At 40.3% G+C, this 22,755-nt stretch overlaps 1 protein-coding gene across 15 annotated transcripts; it reads right to left on the bottom strand.

Moving 5' to 3' along the window:
* Positions 1-1,202: 1,202 nt before the first annotated feature.
* Positions 1,203-19,253, bottom strand: LOC131231179 (uncharacterized). Of its 15 annotated transcripts, none has more exons than XR_009164234.1 (5): positions 17,911-19,247; positions 5,128-5,269; positions 2,381-2,786; positions 2,168-2,206; positions 1,203-1,638 (listed from the first exon to the last, which is right to left on the bottom strand). XR_009164234.1 is itself a non-coding variant. In XM_058227294.1 (2 exons), the coding sequence occupies exon 1, from the start codon at positions 18,921-18,923 to the stop codon at positions 18,192-18,194; it is 732 nt and encodes a 243-aa protein (XP_058083277.1). In that variant the 5' UTR covers positions 18,924-19,253; the 3' UTR covers positions 4,623-4,641; positions 17,911-18,191. The 15 variants fall into 15 exon arrangements, 4 of the variants coding, with proteins under 4 accessions (XP_058083277.1, XP_058083274.1, XP_058083276.1 ...); XR_009164230.1 differs by having other exon boundaries at positions 2,168-2,786; positions 17,911-18,763; positions 18,855-19,086; XR_009164229.1 differs by having other exon boundaries at positions 2,168-2,786; positions 17,911-18,772; positions 18,855-19,086.
* Positions 19,254-22,755: the final 3,502 nt, after the last annotated feature.

Below are 22,755 nucleotides of genomic sequence, written 5' to 3' on the forward strand. Positions count from 1 at the left end.
TTTGAACGGGACCACCTGGAGTATGTATTGTATCCAGGTCGTCCTGGGCCTGGACGGCGCTAGTGTGTATACATATTATATATTGTATATAATACATTATATATATATATATATATATATATATATATATATATAATATTAGATATTATATCTAGTGGGCCCACGTGGGACCCACCTTTAATGCATGTATTTTACATAGCACCTTCCATCTGGACGGTGCCATGTAGGCATACTATTGCATTTGTGGGACCCACATGAGGTATATGTTATATCCCTAAAGTCCATCTATTGGACGTGTACCCCACCATGGCAGCGTGTGGGGCCCACCTTGTAATGATGTATTTCATCCTCACCATCCAATCCATGAGATGGTGGGAAGCGGATTGGCTGGTGTACCTCACACTAGCAAATGATGGTGTGATTGATGTCAGCAGGTTCTGTGGGACCCTACCATGTTGTATATATTTCATCCACACCGTCCACATGTTTGGACGGTGCTGTCTAATGTTTGAACGGTACAGATTTACATAGACAATGTTTGAATGGTACTGATTTACATAGATAATGTTTAGATGGTGCTGATTTACCAGGACAATGTTTGGACAGTGCTGATCATCATTAGTGGGCCATGTGCCCTATGGAATGATAGTGTACAGTGATACACATGTTGCACCTGCAACTATTGAAGTGATTTTAGATGTAATCCAAGCTCCCGCTTATGGCCTATCTGTGAGGCCTACCTTGATATATTTGTAGCCCATCTATAAGGCCCATTTGCTGTGTATTCGAGGTCCACATGTTATGTATTTGAGGCCCATGTGCAGGGCCCACCTGTTGTGTATATGAGGCTCATTAGTGTGGCCTATTGATGTAGCCCACTAGATGTCACTACAAGAAAAGGGGGCTTTAGCCTCGATTCAAAACTGTGGTTAAAAAGGTTAAAAACTGAGGCTAAAGCCTTTAGCCTCATTTTTGCCTCAGTTATCCAAACCGAGGTTGAAACCCCCGTGGCTAAAGGCTTTAGCCTCAGTTTTAGCAACCGAGGCTGAAATGACTTTTAGCCTCGGTTCTTCAAGTGAAGTTAAAAGAACCTTTTTAGCTTTAGTTTTCTCGAAATGAGGCTAAATCAAAATTTTAGCCTTCATTGTTTCTAACTGAGACTAAATCCAAATTTTAGCTTCAGTTGCCTCCAATTGATCTATTTTTAACCTTGGTTCTCAACAACTGAGGCTAAAGCCTTTAGCCACGGGAGTTGTAGTGTCAGTTTAGGTAACTGAGGCAAAACTGAGACTAAAAATGGATTTAGCCTGCCTGATAAACATCTTGAATCATTAACTCCCATGATTTGATTAATTAAAAAACCAAACATTACAATTGTCATTAACAATGTTCAATTCTCCAAAAAATGAAAGTAGTCCATAGCAATTGAGTAAAAATCATCAAACAAAGATCTAAAATTGAGTTTTATAGAACGTTCGGTACATTGACTTAATATCACCAAAAAAAATATCTATTGCAATGTATTATATCTTGTCATTAAAGGATTTGTCACAGGCTAGAAAAGAGACATCTACTGGTGATTATGAAATGGGTCATATTTAGAACATCACCACCAGCACAAAACACACTTCCTTTCCCCTGCAACCATTTGAAACACAACAATTAAAAACATGTCAAATAATTTTAGCAAAGAAAAAAAAAAGAATTTCTAGTCATTTTCCTGACTTAACATTATGATATTAATGGTATGTGATGAAGAAATTAACTATCAAAAATGAAAAACAATCAAAACTATTCATCAACATGCCCCAATAACAACAAGAACAACAACAACTATAAAAAATGTTAACAATTGTTTTGTCGAATTGATGGTTCTTTGCCATCTAAATAACAGAAAAGCTCACATCATGACCAGCTACAGGTTGAGAACTCTGTTTTTGGTTGGCGGCCCGAGCATGGAAACACGAAATCCTCCATACATGGGTTATACCCTAATGACCATAGCAATATTAAACACAACTTCCAAGTATAAAGAACAATGGAAAATGAAATCCACACTCTTCTTCTTCACTCTATCAAAGAGAAAACTCAATAGGTGGGAATTCATTACAAATTACAGTTCATGTAATTAAACTATGACATAACAAAAACTAAGAAAGGGACATACCTTGATATGTTGCTATTTTGAACTCCATTTGAGGGGATTCTAATAATCAAACCAATTAAAAAGATCAGGCTGATGACTTCAACTAAAAAGAAAATAAAAATTCTTTCATAAAAACAAAGATTCTAAGTTCATATGAACTGCCTAGCTTTTTAAGAAAGGATTTGTAACCAAGTCTTTAGCAGAAGAAGCAATATTTCTACCCCAAATTCTCACCTAGGAATTCATAAAAAAGGTCATGGAGGGGCAATTTCAAGGCAAGCAAACATCAACACAGAGAAAAGGTCACGTGCAAAGCACCCACATGGAGGAACCATCCCAGTGCTTAGTTTCTCTAAGTCAACAATATCATAGCAAATGAAACCATATGCAGGGTATGAAAGAAGATACATGCAACCATACATCAAAATCCATTGGGTACAATATGATAAGAAACTGCCATTGCTTCAGCAAAATCAGAAGAGTGTTCAAACAATAAAATGTCATCTTAAAGGGAATTTTATAGCAATTCCTCCAATAAAGGAATATATTTGTTTGGTGTACCACCAAGGTTAAATACCAATTCTTCAAGAACACACACGTATGATAAGTTGAGGCTTTTTATCCTTCGGATCTGGGACACCTTTCAATGATCAAAAGACTTCTAGTGTCAACATCTTTTTGGGTCACAGCATACTCACTCACAAAAGCCAAGAATTGAATTCAAAGTTGTTATCTATAAACACTAATAGCATATATAGTTTACTAGTTGTAAAATTGTAACAACATCCTACCTTTGGGCCATTGTTAGTGCATGTCGTCTGATCAAATTGATGAGATTTGGAAAAGATGTTGTTTGTAGAGGTATAAATCTATTCAAGGAAACTTGATCAGAATATTTGCCACAAGGTGCAAACCTTCTGCAGCTGCAACATGTAGAGGCATCTGTTCATCGTAATTTTTTGACTTTGGATCAACACCATTTTCAACAACCATTTCAAAAGGTTGACATTACTCTCCGTTACAACTCTATAAAGATAGCTTCCGACATCTTCCAAGTTCAAAATTGCACCACACTCCAAGAAATATGGTTTTTACTAATGAAACCTTTACCGACGAAATTTTTTTACATCGGTAAAAAGGACTTAAGATTACTTTTACCGACGAAATATAATTTCGTAGGTATAAGTCATCTTTACTGATGAAAATTTTCGTTGGTAAAGGGTGTTTTGAATTTCTCATACGAAAAGTTTACTTTTACCGACGAAATATAATTTCATAGGTAAAAGTCATCTTTACCGATGAACATTTTCATCGGTAAAGGGTATTTTAAATTTTTGAAAAAACAAAAATCAAAAAGTTTACTTTTAATTTCGTAGGTAAAAGCCATCTTTACCGAAGAAAATTTTCATAGGTAAAGGGTTTTTTGAATTTTTGAACAATCAAAAAATCGAAAAGTTTACTTTTACCTACGACATATAATTTTGTAGGTAAAAGCCATCTTTACCGATGAAAATTTTCATAGGTAAAAGGTGTTTTGAATTTTTGAAAAAACAAAAAATCGAAAAGTTTCCTTTTACCTATAATTTCGTAGGTAAAAGCCATCTTTACCGACGAAAATGTTCATAGGTAAATGGTGTTTTGAATTTTTGAAAAAATTAAAAAAATCGAAAAGTTTACTTTTACCTACAAAATATGATTTCGTAGGTAAAAGCCATCTTTACCGACGAAAAGTTTCATAGGTAAAGGGTTTTGAATTTTTGAAAAAATAAAAAATCGAAAAGTTTACTTTTATACTTTCGTAGGTAAAAGCCATCTTTTCTGATGAAAAGTTTCGTAGGTAAAGGGTGTTTTGAATTTTTGAAAAAACAAAAAATCGAAAAGTTTACTTTTATCTGCGAAATATAATTTCGTAGGTAAAAGCCATCTTTACCGATGAAAACATTCATAAGGAATAATAATTTAAACTTTGACTTTGGAAGTTTTCCAGCTGCCTTGAAAAGTTTTGCAGTAAGAGTTTTAACGACGAATTCTTTCGTAGGTAAAAATATTTCACAATACTTTTACCTATGAATAGTTTCGTAGGTAAAAAACGTGGGTGAGAATTTTCTTAGGTAAAAAACATGGATGAAGAAAGAGACTTTTACCTACGAAACTTTTCGTAGGTAAAAGTTTTTGTTTTGTAAATATGTTTACCTACGAAAAAGTGTCGGTAAAAGTTTTTCACTGATTTTTACCGACGAAAAGAATTCATCGGTAAAAGTCTTACCTTTGCCGACGAAAACTTTTTTCGTCAGTAATAGCCTTTTACATCGGTGTTTTACCGACGAAAATTTTTCTCAGTAAAACTTTTTACCTACGAAAAGTTTGGATTTAGCGACAAAAACTTTCGTCAGTAAAAGTGAGTTTTCTTGTAGTGCCATTTTTTGAAAGGAGAGTTGCAACTTTATCATGCCCGGCCTTGACAACCTCCCACAAAGGAGGATTCCCAAACTTGTCTGCATTTTAAAACAATAAACTGCTTATTTATGAAGCGTGTGTTGCAATTAAAGACAATTTAAATACATTGCAATTAGAGACTTAAAAAAACTATATTCATGAACCATTGGAAAAAAAACAAAAAAAACAAAAAAAAAACAGTGATATGTTGTTTGTAGTATCTTAATGCTTTTTAGACTAGATTGTATAGTATTTCATCAGCCTATTTGCTATAAGCTATTTCAGAGCTCAGATTGTATAGTAGTAGTCTTCTGCAAGGTTCTGAATTTTCATGGTTTCTGTTTCTTCAAACGTGGATTAAGTAAATGAGTTTTGTTAAGCACACGAATATTTGATTGGTATAAATAAGCAGTGGAGCCCACATATCTGAATATGGGGTCCAACGTCCTACCTATTTAAATCCATCGACATGTGGCTGCTTATTGGCCACGTGCTTAATTATGGATACTGGAAGTAAGAAAACAAGGAAGGACAGACGAACATACTACTGGATCTGCAATCTTCGAATTGAGAAACTCAACGTTGATGATGAATTTCCCTGCAAGTGGAGTCTCGATTGCCCAGACAAAATCGTCACTGTTCTTGAGGGGCTTGTCTATTACTCTTGCAAATATAAGAGATGTGGAACTAGTTCAAAATGAAAATTCAGAGAGAATTGGCTGTCACTAGAAGATAGATTTTGAAAATTAAGAAAACAATGAGAAAATTATGATTAAGATCAGAAAATTATAAGTATAGGGCATATGCTACATATATTTCATTGCCATTTTTTTATGATGATCAGATGATCAGGTGTGGCTGCCATCTGCTAGAGAAGCTGTGGATGATTCTGCCAGGATAGCCCTCTGTAATGCCTCGACTTTTCAGGACCCGACTATGACCCGTGCCCCAAAAACCCGAGTGTTAACCTTAAAGGATAGTCAGATATAATATTTTTCTTTTATCAGAGTAAGCAGATGAGCGTAGAGTGGATAAATCAGCATAAAGGAAAATTTCATTACCATTCAAATATACAAAAAGCTGCCCATAATGACTTATACAAACCAATGTCTCTGAATTTAACAAGTACAAGATTACAAGAATTTAATACATGAAGAATAGCAGAAAGCATATAAATATAAGCCGTAAGATCACACAGCTCCTCCAGGCAAATACAGTCATGCATTCTTAGCGATCATACCCTGCTCTTCATCAAGTCTGAACATACATATCATTAAAGCCACCTGTACTACCTGTACAGTTGTATATTTGATGGATAAGTGGCCAACTCAGTGTGAATTCTCCCTCAAGATTACACACCGTCGCATTAGGTAAGAATAGTTATAAAACAACCAGACAACCAAAACAGAGTAAATGCAGTCTTATTAGATGCATGGATGCATGAATGCAATCATGGACCCCGGTAAAACATCCAGACGGTCTGTGCCCTGGGAAAAACATCTGAACGGGCATTGGGGTCGTCACCCAAGGATGTGACTGGTCATCAGCGCAACACTCGGCGTAATCGCATAGGCATGAAGATCCAAGTCATCATCATAAATCGAATGGCTGGTCATAAGCGCAACATTTAGCGTAATCGTAGGGCAGAGTGATCAAAGCCATCGTAATATACCATACATGTATGATTAGCCAAGTCATTATTAGTCCATTTACAACCAGTCAATTTAGATAAGCTCAAAGGTCACTACGTGGAGCACATGGCCTAGCGTAGGCCGACAGCTTGGGCATAGTGTCCCATTACAACCATCTCTGCCCATGAGTCTACCATCTTAGGATGTTTAATGGAAACCCCGACAAGTGGCCAATCATATTATGGTATATGCGGCTTACCATCGCATGGTTGTACGGTATAAAACATCGAACCTATATAGGAAAAATACTAGAACAAAGCCACATAGGGCGATATCAAACAAGCCACATAAGGCAATTTTTAAAATAGGCCTCATAGGGCGAGTATCAAAACTATGCGATAAAAGACCATCCTTAAAAACTATTGGACACAACAACCCTGGGTGGTAGGCCCACATCCATAATCCATTTAGACCATCACTCACTAACCACTAAGCCAAAGGTCCATTTTAATCACAACCAGTTGGGTTACATCCCAAGTATGGGTGTATATTTATAGGTGGGGGTTTTCTACTAATGTACTAGTTTAAAGTCCATAAGCAATACACAAATAATGAACAAATATACAGGATGAACATTAAGCATGTAATATAGAAATTTAATTTCAACAATTAACACATGTGCTAATAAAATGGACATATCAATGATAAATTGAAATAAAAACTATAACTTAAGCTAATGGGAAAATGGAAAGCTTAAGGGGAAGAATCATCACCTTACACTTTGAATCACCAACTGATGTTGTTAGTGAGCACGTGCACCCTTAGAACTGAATCCTACCATGAATGGTGAAGTTATATGTGAGATCAATGTTCTACCAAGTACCTATGGTCAACACCAATACAACCTAGGGTTTGGATTGCTCGTTTTTTAGGGTTTTGATGTAGAACTTAGGATTTCATCCTAAGGTTTAGTGAAAAGCTTTAGATTCTAGGATTCGAATGCTAATTTATGTAAAGTCAATTATCATGTTAATTTATAACTATAACATGATTATTAATATTAATGATAGAATTAACGTTTGCTAATTGTGGCAATGATAGTCATTATGATTAGTACCATCTACTATCCAAAATAAATATTTAGGATGATAAATAAAATATTACCATTTAATAATTGAAATTTGCTTATAATAACTAGTTCTAGCATAATGATCTACTAATGGCTACATAAGAATAACATTAATAACGATATTTGTTAATATAAGTATTCATATTAACTAATATTAGCAAAATCAATCTACTAACAGTTAACCACAATGAGGTAGGCTTATTGGGATTTACTCAACCCATGAAATTGGGCTCAACTGAGGCTGCATTCAACCCACATTTCAGCCCAGTTTTGGGGTTGCATTCAGCCCACATTTTAGACACATTAATGGTCCAATAATCAATCTGCACCGTTGCCTGATGGGCCCCTCCTTGAATTGCCTATTTATAAAGAAACCACTTTAATGCATTGGCCTTAACTATCCAATTGGTAGCACTCAACTGGGCGGTTAGAACAACAATAGTCAATATTCACATTTGTTATAACCATCTGACTGCAAACCACTGTTTTGATGGTTTGGATTGTTGATTTGGTGATAGGCTTCCATGGTGGCATATCAGAATCACAATTCAGATCAATGATCAGACCATTCCCATACCTAATACAAGTGACTGACATGATATGGTGCACATGGGTTGAACCTGGTTAATTATTTCCATTTGGTATATTCATCTTGCCTCAACGAGTGTGATCCATCTCTGCAAATATATATTATTGTTGTGTGGTGTGTGGACCTACATATGACATTACATGGATATCTAGAGTTATGAATGCATTAGACTAGGTTCAGAGCTTAACTAACATTGGATTCTTCATGACGAGTAATATCTCTATTGCTAAGCTGAACTCACCTGTGCTGAGTCTACGAAGGGTGCATGGGCAACTCAGTGGCTGCAACCGCTGCTGTGACCTGATAGCTAGGAGCTCGACTCAATGAGTCGAGCTGATCCGACATACACAGCTCGCACCGGCAACGGATCCCTTTCTTTTCTTTCTTTCCTTCCTTCTCTGCTTTCTCCTTCCTACTTCTCTCCCTCCCTTTTCTTCATTCTAGGGTGGCTGGAACGAGTTAGGACTCAGCTCCGACTCACTAGACTCCACCCATAGCTCAGACGGGTCGGCCATGGTGGTGTGGCTCATCTTCAAACAAGGAAAAAGACCCGACTCGATCTGTTTCGGAGAATTTTTGAGGAAGTCGTTGACTCCAACATGCTGACTGGATCATGATGGATTAACAGGGATTGAATACCATCACATGAGTTACAAAATGGACGTCCTGGATGTGCGACTGGTGATCGGATTGGGCTCAATGACTGGTGCACTTCAGCAAGGAAGAAGAGCTCCGATAATGGTAGCTTGCAAACGGGGGTTTATCTCTTCGAAGTGGTTAGGTGGTGTGTATGAGCTCAGAGGAGCTTGGAGGATGATTGGAGTGAAGCTCCAGGGAGGTTTTCATGGTGGGTTCAAGGTTTAAAGGTGGCGGTCTATTTTTCTCTCGAGCTACTGCAAGTAATGAAAGGAGGGCGTTGTGGTGGCTTTAGTCCCTTTCCTAGAGTTGCCCTAACAAATCCCAGAGCCATTGGATTGAGAGAGAGCGGTCGGGATTTGATTTATTTTACAACAGCTCCCCTAAACCGCTGGCAACAGAAAACCAGGCGTGGTTTCCTCTCTCTGGTATTGAGGGAGCCCTAAACCAGTTTCATGGATGGCTAGGATTCCCTTGTCTTGAATGATGGAGATGCAAAGGTGGGACGTTACATGGATCGCCCTGCCTACAACACAGTAGGTTTCTATTTCTGGGAACTTTGTATTTTTGGGACCATTTGTGTCAGTTCTCGTGTGTAAACGTGTACCGGAAAACTAGATACAACAGTGGGATTTTGATTGTGCGTGTGTCCTCTGTCAGATGGACGGTTCGGATCGTCCAAACGGGGCCATATGGTGGGCCACCAATCAAAATAGACGGACGCCTGTCCGTCCGCTGCGTAAACCAGAGAGAGAGAGAGAGAGGAAACTCTCTTTATTTGGAAATGGCGGGTCAGCACCTCTTGACCGAGCCCTCCGGTCCGGTGCACAGCGAGTGCACCACCCCTGGTGCACGAGCAACGGCTGTGTGGGGTCCACCGTGATGTTTGTGGGAAATTCACTCCATCCATTCCACTTTAGAGGCTCTACCAAAGGATTTTGGGCCAATGATCAGGCTGATCTAAGGTATAAGTGGGGCCCACAACTCAATTCATAGTCGTAGGATGGTTTCTCGCTGATCTGTTGGTCGGATCAGTTCGAGTTCGAACATAAGCGGTTAAAAGGGTTTAAGGGTCCATTTAAGGCTTTCATCAGGCATTGTTAACTAATACCAATGTTAATATGGATTTTCTTGTAATTAAAATAATTAAAAACTCATACATATATAAATACAATTTCTAATATTAACATGCTACTATTTACATGCTATTAATCACGTATTTATTAATATATAATTCCCCAACATACAATATCCTATTACACATATGTATGGATTGAAAATTGTACAATATCTCTTTTAAAATCTCATTGTTAAATAATATACCATCTTATTAAAATATCTCATAATTTTTGTCTAAAATATTTAATACTACGTTGATATTTATAATTCAATTATACATCATAAAATTATTATCCATCATACTTAGTTAATATAATATTATTTTTATAATACTTTATGTACATTAAATATATAGGTGCAGACTTTTTCAACGGTCAGATTTAAACTAGGATGAACGTAAGTGCTTACTTAGGTCTGGCTTATATTTATGTTAAGCTTGGTTATACGGTAACACCTGAGTACTAGAAAGTACGAGGTGTTATACCCTCACATCTGATCAGGCCATGCTGATGAGCTTACGTGGGAGGATCATGTCCCACAAGGATCCATTAGCAAGAATACCATAATCCAATCTTTGACTGGTAAGCATCAACTTAGAATGTTCCATAATGGAAATGATGGCAAAAGAAGCGCTAATAGCGACAGAGCTTTGTTGTAGGTGAATCTTACAGCCATAAGGACAAAAATCTAAGAGTGATGAGAAATGGGTCCCATTTGATCCCCGGATGCTTTTAAGAAGTAGAAACAAATGGGACACACCCTCACCAACCAATCAAAAGGAAAAAAAATGGAGAATATTCACTTACAACAAATATTTGATATGGGTGTTCTCACACAAATCATTCCCATATAAAACAATGTCATTCACGGTGAATAAACTTGTTATCCTGTTGATTGCTAATAATCTTCCCATTTTCTGAAGCTTTCCCCTCAACCATATCTGATTTTGGATAAAACCACGTTAAGAGAAAGATCTGGGCCATCCCGATCTATCATCCACTATCTTCTTCTTTTTTCATGGTTTCATGGACATGTCGTTTAATTTAGTACTACAATGTACCAAAAAAGTCTCTTTTATCATATCCACAAAGCATTAACCAGCTGAATTTTGTCAGAAGTTGCTCGAATGAAAAATCCTAAGACCAGGACATGAAACGGTGTTCCCCATCGGCACGCATTTCTTATGGTTATACAGAGATTGTAACTGCTGGGAAATGATCAAATATACAAACAATTGGGTCCCCAAGATATCAAACAAGCTCTCTTCGTTGGCCCTCATTCAAGCTTTTTATGGGTCTTTGACTCAGGGATGAACGTGATGAGGATAACTACTCCGAATCCACGGAGCTTCTCTGGACTCCTCACAGAGACTTCTCGAATCCACGAGGAAAAGAAAGCAGAAAATAAAAATAAATTCTAAGAAATTCGAAATTGATTAATTGATGAATAAAAACGAGTTCACAACCCTTTAAATAGGGGTACCAAGCAATGGGAAAGAAATCAGAATCAAACTACAACTCAAACTCCTAGAATCCATGACTTACTATAAATAGTAAACTTACTATTTATAGACGATCATGATGTCTACTAGTGCGCAAGGTTTTTGGCCAAAAATAGTAAGTGTCCTATTTGGCTTCACTAAACCGTTCTCCTAATTATTCTAAGCTCTTTTCACGTTGGGCGCAACTCCTAAATCCCGACAGATGAAGAGTTATAATCAAACTAAAACTTACTATTTATAGTAAAAACGAAATTAAAATAGGGAAACGACCATCGATCCAGGGGTTTTTCGCAATTCTGGGCTGCGCAACCTAGCGTTGCTGGGTTGGTTGGCTTCAGTAGCTCGTTTTACCCCAAAATCATATATTTTACGTTAGATAACTCATTTCGGATTGCAAGATACGCCCGATTTAAGTTTCGATGGTCTGGATCACTTCTGTCGTCGACCGGGCCTTTTCTAATCCATCTTGGCCATGTAACTGTCCGCGACCTGTTCTACATCAGTCTCCTCTACTTCAAAAGAACTCGTCCTCGAGTTCTCGTCATGCTCTGATTCATGATACTCGGTCAGGTCCGCGACATTGAAAGTCTGTGAGATTGTCATGTCAGCTGGAAGATCAACAACATAAGCGTTGTCATTAATCTTTCGGATGATTGGTACCGGTCCAATCTTCTTATTTTTCAACTTGTTGTACGTCCCGACAGAAAATCTCTCTTTGCGCAGATGGACCATAACGCGGTCGCCCACCTCGAACACTTTTTGTCGCCGATGCTTGTCCGCTTGTTCCTTGTACTTCTCGTTCGAGGCATGTAGCTTGGTCTACACTTTTGCATGGATGCCCATGATCTTATCTACCATATGTTCTGCTGCAATGCTCGTGTCTGGGTGCTTGGGCAGAGGGACCAAGTCAAGTGTGTGGCGACGCACTCCTCCGTAGATAATCTGGAACGATGATCTCCTTATCGAGCGGTTCACCATGTTGTTGAATGCAAACTCTGCTTGAGACAAAGCCAAATCTCACTACTTCGATTTTTCTCTTGAAATACAGCGAAGGAGGTTTCCCAACGTGTGATTCACAACTTCGGTCTGCCCATCAGTCTGTGGGTGGTAAGCACTGTCGAATTAAAGTCGTGTATAGAATCGATTCCTTAAAGTCTGCCAAAAGTGGCTAATGAACTTCGTGTCACGATCGGAAGTAATGGTCTTGGGGACTCCATGTAGCCGTACGACCTCCCTGAAAAATAAATTCGCCACGTGTGTTGCATCGAGGGTCTTCTTGCATTGGATAAAGTGCGTCATCTTGGAAAAACAATCTACCACCACGAACATCGAATCCATGCCACGTTGTGTTCGTGGGAGACCAAGCATGAAGTCCATTGATAAATCCTCCCAAGGACCATTAGGCACAGGTAACGGAGTGTAAAGGCCCGTATTCTGAGATTACCCCTTGGAGGTCTGACAAACATGGCAATGTTGTACGGCTTTTCACACATCGCGTACTAATTGCGGCCAGTAATACCTTCTTCCACAAGAGCTCACGTCTTGTCTCGCCCCAGGCGTCCACCGAGGCCACCTCCATGTAGCTCCTGAATAATCTGCTCCCTCAGAGAACTTTGGGGGATGCACAATCGATTCCCTTTGAAGAGAAAATTGTCCTGTATATGAAGGTCACTGGGGTGACCTTCTTGGCACTTCATCCAAGAATCTTTGAAGTCCTCATCCTCGGCATACAACTCCTTGAGACAGTCGAAGCCGACCACCTCGTTGCTCATCGTAACAAGTAGTGATGCACGACGGCTAAGTGCATCAGCCACCTTGTTCTGCTGCCCTGACTTGTGCTTCAGAACAAACGTGAATTCCTGTAAAAACGTAACTCATCTACCATGCACACGATTCACGTTAGTCTGACTATTAATAAACTTTAATGCTTGATGGTCAGTGTACAAAATAAACTCTCTTTGTATCAGATAATGCAGCCAATGTCGTAGCGCCTGAACAACGCGAACAACTCAAGCTCATAAGTCGACCACTTCTTTCGGGTTTTGCTGAGTTTCTCGCTTTAGAAGGCTACTGGCCTGCCTTCCTGTGATAATACTCCTTCAATTCCGACGTACAAAGCGTCACACTCAACTTCAAATAATTTTTCAAAATTAGGAAGCACCAAAACTGGTATTGTAGACAAACGATGCTTGATCTCATGAAAGCTCTTGTTAGCTTTATCGGTCCACTGGAACGGTCCTTTTTTCATGCAATCTGTTATAGGCACGACTATAGTGCTAAAATCTCGCACAAATCGACGATAGAAAGTCGCCAACCCGTGAAAACTCCTCACCTCATGAATATTTATCGGGATCAGTCATTCCCTAATAGCTCGCACCTTTTCATCGTCCATACGAATGCCTGTGGATGTTACAATAAATCCTAGAAACAACAGGCTGTCAGTTAAAAAACTACACTTCTTCAAGTTGAGGTACAACTTGTTAGTTTGTAGGACCTGCAGTACCTGCCTGAGATGTTTCCTATGCTTCACCTCATCCTGGCTATATATTAATATGTCATCAAAATATACTACCACAAATCGGCCAGTGAACGGTTTTAGAATTTGATTCATCAAACACATAAAAGTACTTGGTGTGTTCGATAGGCCGAAGGGCATGACCAGCCACTCATACAACACTTCCTTGGTCTTAAATGCCGTTTTTCACTCATCACTGGGTCGAATACGAATCTGATGGTACCCGCTCCTTAGATCTAGTTTAGAGAACACCTTGGCCCCTTCTAACATATCGAGCATGTCGTCCAACCGTGGTATTGGGAACCGATATTTGATGGTAATTTTGTTGATTGCCCGACTGTCGACACACATGCTCCAACTTTCATCTTTTTTTGGCGTTAATAATGCTGGTACGGTACATGGGCTCATGCACTCTCTCAAGAGACCCTTACGGATCAATTCCTCCACTTACCCCTGAAGTATCTCGCACTCCTTCGGACTCATCTGATAATGAGGGCGATTGGGCAGGCTAGCCCCAGGGACGAGGTCTATGTGATGTTGGATGTCCCTCATGGGGGGCAATCCACTAATTAAATCCTCATGCCAGACTTTTTTGAATTCGTTTAACAATAGTCTTAAACTTGGGGAGATGTTTGAGGGTTCCTCTTCCTCGCCCTTCACCACTACAGCGTATACCTCGCCGGTTTCTTTGGATTCCTCCATAAAATTCTCAATGGTCAAGAGGGAACTCCCCTCCACTTTAGAGGCTTCAGGGTGGTTCTCTGGTGCCATAGGGGTAAGGATTATTTTTCGACTATCCTTGACGAATACGTAAACATTATCTCGTCCCCTATGGGTCACATCACGGTCCGACTGCCAGGGTCGACCGATTAACATATGACAAGCTTCCATATCGACCACGTCACAAAGTATTTGATCCTTATAATTTTTGCCAATTGAAAACGAGATAGTGCATTATTCAATTACCTTGGTCTCATTCACCTTTTTTATCCAGCCGATAGAGTACGAGGAAGGATGTTTCATCGTTGGTAGCCGCAACTTGTCCACCATCACTCTCGAGATGATATTCTCGCTACTACCACTATCTATGATCACATCACAGACCTTTCCGTTGACGGTGCACCGAGTACGAAATATATTGTGTCGTTGTGGATGTAATTCCTTTCGTGGGGCATACAATAATCGCCTCACAACTAGAAATTCACCACGATCCTTGCCCGTCATTTCATCACCACCTGCTATTTCTTCAGTGATTTTTTCATGTTCATCAAAGCGATGGTCTTCTTCTACGGCCTCATCTTCAGTGCTCCCTTCGTTTATAGTCAAGTGTGTTGTTGGACTTTGAGAACAAGTGTTTGATAAGTGGCCTGGTTGGCCACAGCGGTAACAATTATTCTACCTTGGCCGAGCATAAGGATTTGGAATCCTACTCAAACCCGCTGTTGTGGGTGCTGCACGTTGAGGTCTGGATGAGCTGCTCCCCGTATCATGGTTTGCGGTTGTAGAAAGTTGAGGTACTGGGTCTTTTCCTCGTAGAAGCATTGGATCCTGCGTGGGACCCATCATGGAGGGTCGAGTTGAAGGATATGGACGAGCAGGAGCTCTTGTAAGTTGTGTTTCTGCCCTACCTGCCAATTGAACTGCTTCATCCACAGTCCCAACTGGGTACATCTGAACTCGGTCCTGAATTGTTGGTCGCAACCCACCTATAAATCGTGCCACCTTCTGTGACTCAGATTCTGACAGATCGTTTCGTGTAGCCAGCCGTTGGAATTCTTCAGTGTAATCTGTGACTGTTCGATTTTCTTATCTGCAATTTTGAAATTGCTAGAATAATATCTGCTCATAATCACTGGGGAGAAATCGAGATCAAAGAAGACGTCTCATCCGTGGCCATGATGAGATGGGCACCTTGTTCTGGCGGGCTCGTGAGAGTTGTAATTGTTCCCACCATGCAGAAGCACCAGATTTTAATGTAAACGCTACCAATTTTACCCTTTTATGATCTGGCACGTCCATGTAATCAAAATATCTCTCTACTTCGGCTAGCCAATCGAGAAAATCTTCTATACGTAATAAACCGTTAAAACTAGGAAGTTCAGCCTTACCTTGATAGTCTCTTTCAGCATGATCTAGATGATCACCTCCATGGATTGGTTGTCGAGCAAAATCCTCATTAAGGTCCTCGTCGCTAGAACTTGAATCATCTGGTGTAGCCCTACGGTTTGCCACTGATAGTGCTCTATGAAAATCGGGGTTGCGTCATACAACAACCATGGGTGGTGGAGCCACCATGGGTGGGGGAGCAACCAAAGGTGGTGGAGCACCGCCTAGGGCTCGGGGCTGGAGTAGCGCATCCGCAAGACGGTCGAGAGTTGCCTGCAGTCCTTACATGGTCAACTGACTCTCCCGGTAGAAATCTCCCGGTGGAAAGCTTCCATTCTTTCCGAAAGATAACGAATCCTTAGATCGCTATCCACAAGATTTTGATTCATACCTTCATTGTTTGCCATCTTCCCGAGGGGAAACCTCGCTCTGATACCAATTGATGCAGGGATGAACGTGATGAGGATAACTACTCCAAATCCACGGAGCTTCTTTGAACTCCTCACAGAGACTTCTCGAATCCACGAGGAAAAGAAAGCAGAAAATAGAAATAAATTCTAAGAAATTTGAAATTAATTAATTGATGAATAAAAACGAGTTCACAACCCTTTAAATAGGGGTACCAAGCAATGAGAAAGAAATCAAAATCAAACTACAACTCAAACTCCTAGAATCCGCGACTTACTATAAATAGTAAACTTACTATTTATAGACGGTCGTGATGTCTACTAGTGCGCAAGGTTTTCGGCCAAAAATAGTAAGTGTCCTATTTAGCTTCACCAAACTGTTCTCTAATTATTCTAAGCTCTTTTCACGTTGGGGGCAACTCCTAAATCCTGACAGATGAAGAGTTATAATCAAACTAAAACTTACTATTTATAGTAAAAACGAAATTAAAACAGGGAAACGACCGTCGATCCAGGGGTTTTTCATAATTTCGGGCTGCGTAACCCAGCATAGCTAGGTTGGTTGGCTTCAGTAGCTTGTTCTACCCCAAAATCATATATTTTACGTCAGATAACTCATTCCGGATTGCAAGATACGCCCGATTTAAGGTTCGATAGTCTAGATCACTTCTGTCGTCGACCGGGCCTTTTCTAATCCATCTTGGCCATGTAACTGTCCGTGACCCGCTCTACATCAGTCTTGATACACCTTCGAAAGTAAAGGACAAACAAATAAAAAGGACAAACAGCTCCAAATCATGTAAAAAGGACAAACAAATAAAAAGGACAAACAAATAAAGACCACATTCATGTGGACCACAATCATATAAAAAGGACAAACAAATAAAGACCATCGAAAGTAAAACTAAAAATTTTCTCCATAGGTTGGAGGTTTCCTAGCCCCACATGAGTCGAGTTAGCTCGGTCAGCTCACTCGACTCGCCTCGACTTGAAACTAAATTCGGACAAAGTTGAGTTGGTTTTTGGAGGGCTTTGCTAGTCAGTGATGAGTCCTCTGTTCTCCCCTGTCTTGGACCTATAGATGGGGCATGCAAAGCAGTCTTTCCTCTTTTGGCTGTTTAATCAAGCTGGAGGAAACTATCTGATTGAGAGGGCATCAGAATGGTTAGCTCTTTTCTAGCTGTCATCCTATTTGTTTTTGTTTTGTTTTTGGTTTGTTTTTTTTTTTTAATTTTTTTTAACTGAAGTGAGGCATTGCCTGCATGGCGAGTATGATGCCTTGTCCCTAATACTGGTTCAGTGGAGTTTTGGATGGTTGTGATATTCGTACATTTTTTATTTTTTATTTTATTTTATTTTTTATTAACTTTTTTTATGCATTATTTGCATAGTTTGAGTCTTGTTGTTTTTAATGATAGTTCTCAGCATTCAGCGAGAAATACATACCCACAATAGTCACACATACGATGACAATTATGAGAATCAGGAAAACTAGTAACATAAAACCATAGACATATATAGTACACCTGCAAAGAAATAGTTGTGAAGAGAAGCATAACCAAGTAAAGTCATTTTACATGCAACAAACAATTAGAAGGTAGCTTGACGGCAATCAGATGGGTAACATACCGAGTTTTACAAGATCTTGTCTATAATAAAGTCAAAAACATGAAATTATAGGTAAGGGTAACATACCAACAAATGATCCATGATCTGAGATTTTACACTCCCATCATCAAATTTTAGAATCCCTTATCAACAGACTGTAAGAGCATCTCTTCTTTTCTGCTATATAGGATTTTCCCATTAATTCTATGGCTGCTGCAGTCAAACATTCATCCCACGCTATCCATCTTTAAAAGTCCTCAAAACCCCTCAGTATTCCAAACCACAAGGGAACCCCTTTTTTTTTCCGCTGCATCATCTCATTTCGGCCTCCGTCTCACATGCAACACACGTGTCGTCCCTAGAAACCGTCATGTAGGAGGCGGCATGCCAGGAAATCCTGTCCTAGTTCGGGCATCTCGATCCATGACGATTGACACCGAAACGATCCACATGAAAACACAGAGTAATCCGATCCATACCTTTGCTTGGAGAAGCCCGTAAAACCTGTCCTGCTCTTCTGGCAGCCGATCCAACAGCTCGATTACGCTCTTGATCAGGCAATCCAGAGGCTTCTTCGATCGGAGATCAATATTGGGAGAATTCATGACCTGGAAACGAGCGGCGAGCAATAAATCGACAGCCACCTGAATGTCCACATTCTCCATCTTGAAAACCTCTGATCCGCCAAATCCTTGATTCCCGTCAATAATCGACGATGTAGGGAAGGATTCTAATGCATTGGTGGGGTTAGATGCATTCGACGGAGATGAAAATGAGGGTTTTGGACTGCTCTGCAGACGGGACATACGAACGTGAGAGATTGCATGGATTTCAACACATATTTTGGAGAATTGGGATCTGAAACATACTTTTAGAGAGGGATTTTGCGGAGATGGGATCTGAGATGAAAGGGTATCGATCGGATCGGCTTCGGATGCAACTAAGAAAGCTGGATTTAGGGATTTTGCGATGATCTTCGAATGGTAAAGGGAAATGAGAGAGAGAGAGAGAGAGAGAGATTTCAAACGCACCTTGTGGGATTTCTCCTTTGATCGACGGATGGCAGCTTTCTGAGGGGTTTGGACAGTTGAAGTCTTCATCTTTTGGGCGCGAAAGTTTCAGAGAGTGAGAAAATGAATAGAGGAATTTATACATGGGAGTTTTATTTTATGCTCCGGTTGCATACGACGCTTGATACGCATGCATTCAAAAACTGTACACTGAGCATACATTAACTCAAATCAAACCATCTAAATCATAGAGATCAGTAACACTAGGTCACAGTTGAGTTTGAACAATCCTGACCTCAGATTCTTGGACACTTATTTGTTGAAACAGGGCCCTTGGATATTTTTCATTCTTAACCATCCAATAAATGTCCACCAATATAATACTTGGATAATAGAATAAGCTTAATTTTTGGTTGATGATACACCTGAAATTTCGTAAATGGTTTAGACCGTTTAATTTTAATTACTTGTATTTCATGTATTATAATTAAGTGTTTGCATATCATTCATGACCCTTTGGACGCAGATTGCGTCCCACCGCGGCCCTTCTCGAGTTGGGAACGAGCAGCAGCTTTGAGTGGCCACTGTGATATATGGCTCGTAAAAGGGTAGATTTTTTGCCTCAGTTTCTCACCAATTGAGGTAAAAAGGTAGACTTTTAGCCTCAGTTTCTCACCAACTGAGGCAAAAGGGTAGACTTTTGGCCTCAGTTTCTTACCAACTAAGGCAAAAGGGCAGACTTTTGGCCTCAGTTCTCAACAACTGGGGTAAAAGGGTAGACTTTTGGCTTCAGTTGCTCACAAACCGAGGTAAAAGGGCAGACTTTTAGCCTTAGTTGCTCACCAACCGAGGCAAAAAGGCAGACTTGTAGCCTCAATTATTCACTAACGGAGGCAAAAGGGCAGACTTTTGGCCTCAGTTCTCACCAACCGAGGCAAAAGGACGGACTTTTGGCTTCAGTTTCTCACCAACCGAGGCAAAAGGGCAAACTTTTAGCCTCAGTTGCTCACCAACTGAGGCAAAAGGGCAAACTTTTAGCCTCAGTTTCTCACCAACCGAGGTAAAAGGGCAGACTTTTGGCCTCAGTTCTTAACAACCGAGGTAAAAGGGCAGCCTTTTGACCTTAGTTTCTCACCAACTGAGGTAAAAGGACAAACTTTTAGCTTCAATTGCTCATCAACTGAGGCAAAAGGGCAAACTTTTGGCCTCAATTCTCAACAATCGAGGCAAAAGGACAGACTTTTGGCCTCAGTTTCTCACCAACCGAGGAAAAAGGGCAAACTTTTAGCCTCAATTGCTCACCAAGGCAAAAGGGCCGACTTTTGGCCTCAGTTTCTCACCAACTGAGGTAAAAGGGCTTGACTTCAGTTCTCAACAATCGAGGCGAAAAGGCAGACTTTTGGCCTTAGTTTCTCACCAACCGAGGCAAAAGGGTAGACTTTTGGCCTCAATTTCTCATCAACTGAGGCAAAAGGGTAGACTTTTGGCCTCAGTTCTCAATAACCGAGGTAAAAGGGTAGACTTTTGGCCTCAGTTTCTCACCAATCGAGGCAAAAGGGCAAACTTTTGGCCTCAATTTCTCACCAACCGAGGCAAAAAATGAATTTTTAACCTCAATTACTTTACAACCAAGGCTAAAAATCACATTTAGCCTCCTTTTTTTGAACCGAGGCTAAAAATTTTAGGCTAAAGGCCTACTTTCTTGTAGTGTGTGTATGAGGCCCATTAGTGTGGCCCATTGATATAGCCCACCTGTTGTGTATTTGAAGCCCATTAGAGCGGCCCATTGATGTAGCCCACTTGATGTGTATAAAGCCCATGTGTAGGGCTCACCTATTGTGTATTTGAAGCCCATGGGTTGTGGCCCATTGTGATATACTCGAGGCCCATGGGCAAGGCCTGATGTGATGTATTTTAGCCCATGTTTGAGGCCCATATGTTAAGGCCCATTGATGTATTTTTTGGCCCATACATTATGGCCCATGAGTGAGGCCCAATGTGATGTATATATAGCCCTGTAATGCGGCCCATTATGATATATTTGAGGCCCATGTGATGTGGCCCATAGTGATATGTATTAGGCCCATTTGAGCAGCCCATAGTGATGTGTATCAGGCCCATTTGAGCAGCCCATAGCAATGTGTAATAGGCCCTTGTGTGAGGCCATGAGCCCACGATATGTTTGGCCCTACAAGGGCCACTCCTTGGGAGCAATGTTGGTTAAATAGCCATTTTATTGGGCAATGATGGTTTAATGTCCACATTGTGACCTTCCCTCAGGCCTTGTTCGGCCGATCATCAAGGCTGATTGTCGAGGCTGATTCCGTTTATCGAGACCGATTCTAATTATGAAGGCCGATTTCGATTGTCGAGACCGATTATCGAGGCTGATTGTCAAGGACGATTGTCAAGACCGATTATCGAGGCCGATTCCAATTATCGAGGTTGATTCTTATTGCTGAGACCGATTCCTATTGTCGAGGCCGATTCTGATTATCGAGGTCGATTCCGATTGCCGAAGCTAATTATCGAGGCCGATTCCGATTGTCGAGATTGATTTCGATTGTCGAGGCCGATTGTATAGGCTGATTATCGATGTCAATTATCAGTGTCAGTTGTCGATACCGATTATGAGTATAGCATCATGATTCATATGTATCATCTACATGTTTGTTATGAGATGTGGTTGACCATTGTATATGTCATTGGGTAGGTTGTTATGAGACTCCCTGATAGGCGGAGGTTATCTCACATGAGCGCATGGTATGCGCAGGATTGATGCATGAATGGATTATATGACTCATACATCTTACATTGTGTGTTGTGATTACTATACACCCTAGCAACATCAGGGTCGTAGCCTCCACAGGCATGTCGTGGATGGCCAGATGGGACACCAAAAATCTGTTACTAGCATCGGACTACCATAGATGGCCCTAGGTGAAAATTCATAAACCCTTTTGGTACCAGAGAATGCCCCAACGTCGAGACCGAGTGGATATATATGAGCACATGAGGGGTGCATACCAGTAGGCCACATTTTTCATTGTGTCGTGGTCGGTTGGGAGGGGGTGTGACATTACCCGCCTGAGTGAGGGGGCAATATTTAGGTTAAGTTTGACCAACTTGAGGAATGGGTCTACTATTGACGAGCCGGGCCCGATATTGGCAGGTGGATAGTGAGGTCTCTTCCACTTACCCAGTTATGCACTTGGATAGGGGTAGCAAACTGGCATAGAGTGTAATGGACCCCGGTAATGATCTTAGAGATGAACAGTACTAATATGTAGACTTATTGGGTAGGAGTTGCATGCTCATTCATTCATTAATTCACTATCCACTTGAACTGGTGGTGCGCAACCATTTGTTACATGTATCTTCACAATGGCTAGGATTTCGGTTGTGGCGTGCGACTAACCTAAGATCAGGAGTTTACCACATTGAGTCTGACTATCCAAATTTAGGTGTGGGACTGGTTTGGATAGAAGTCCCTTGTAATGGACCCCGTAGCCTGTGATACTACGTACTATCATTCCGACTTCACACTCCAACTTGGTCATTTCATTCGCATCGCATATTGCATTACATCCGCACGCATATGGCATTTTGCGATTGTTATGTTTCTGCACTTATATAGCCTAGACGAATTTAGCAAGATTTACATATTACATTATACCCTAGGCATTTGATATTTGGCTCTCTTTATGACTCCTCATTTGTATAGCTGATCTGTATTGCATACTCTGATATTGTTTGATTTATGGACTTGTCAGTATTTTCGCTTACTCTAATATCGTATGATTCGTGATCTTACCAGTATTTCCAATATTATATGATTATAGTATTGTATTGAATACTTGGTACTTATCTTATACACACACTTACACCACTCTCTAAGCTTTCTATAAGCTTATGCATGATA

This window comes from Magnolia sinica, chromosome 17 (genome assembly GCF_029962835.1).
Source record: "Magnolia sinica isolate HGM2019 chromosome 17, MsV1, whole genome shotgun sequence".
NCBI lineage: Eukaryota > Viridiplantae > Streptophyta > Magnoliopsida > Magnoliales > Magnoliaceae > Magnolia > Magnolia sinica.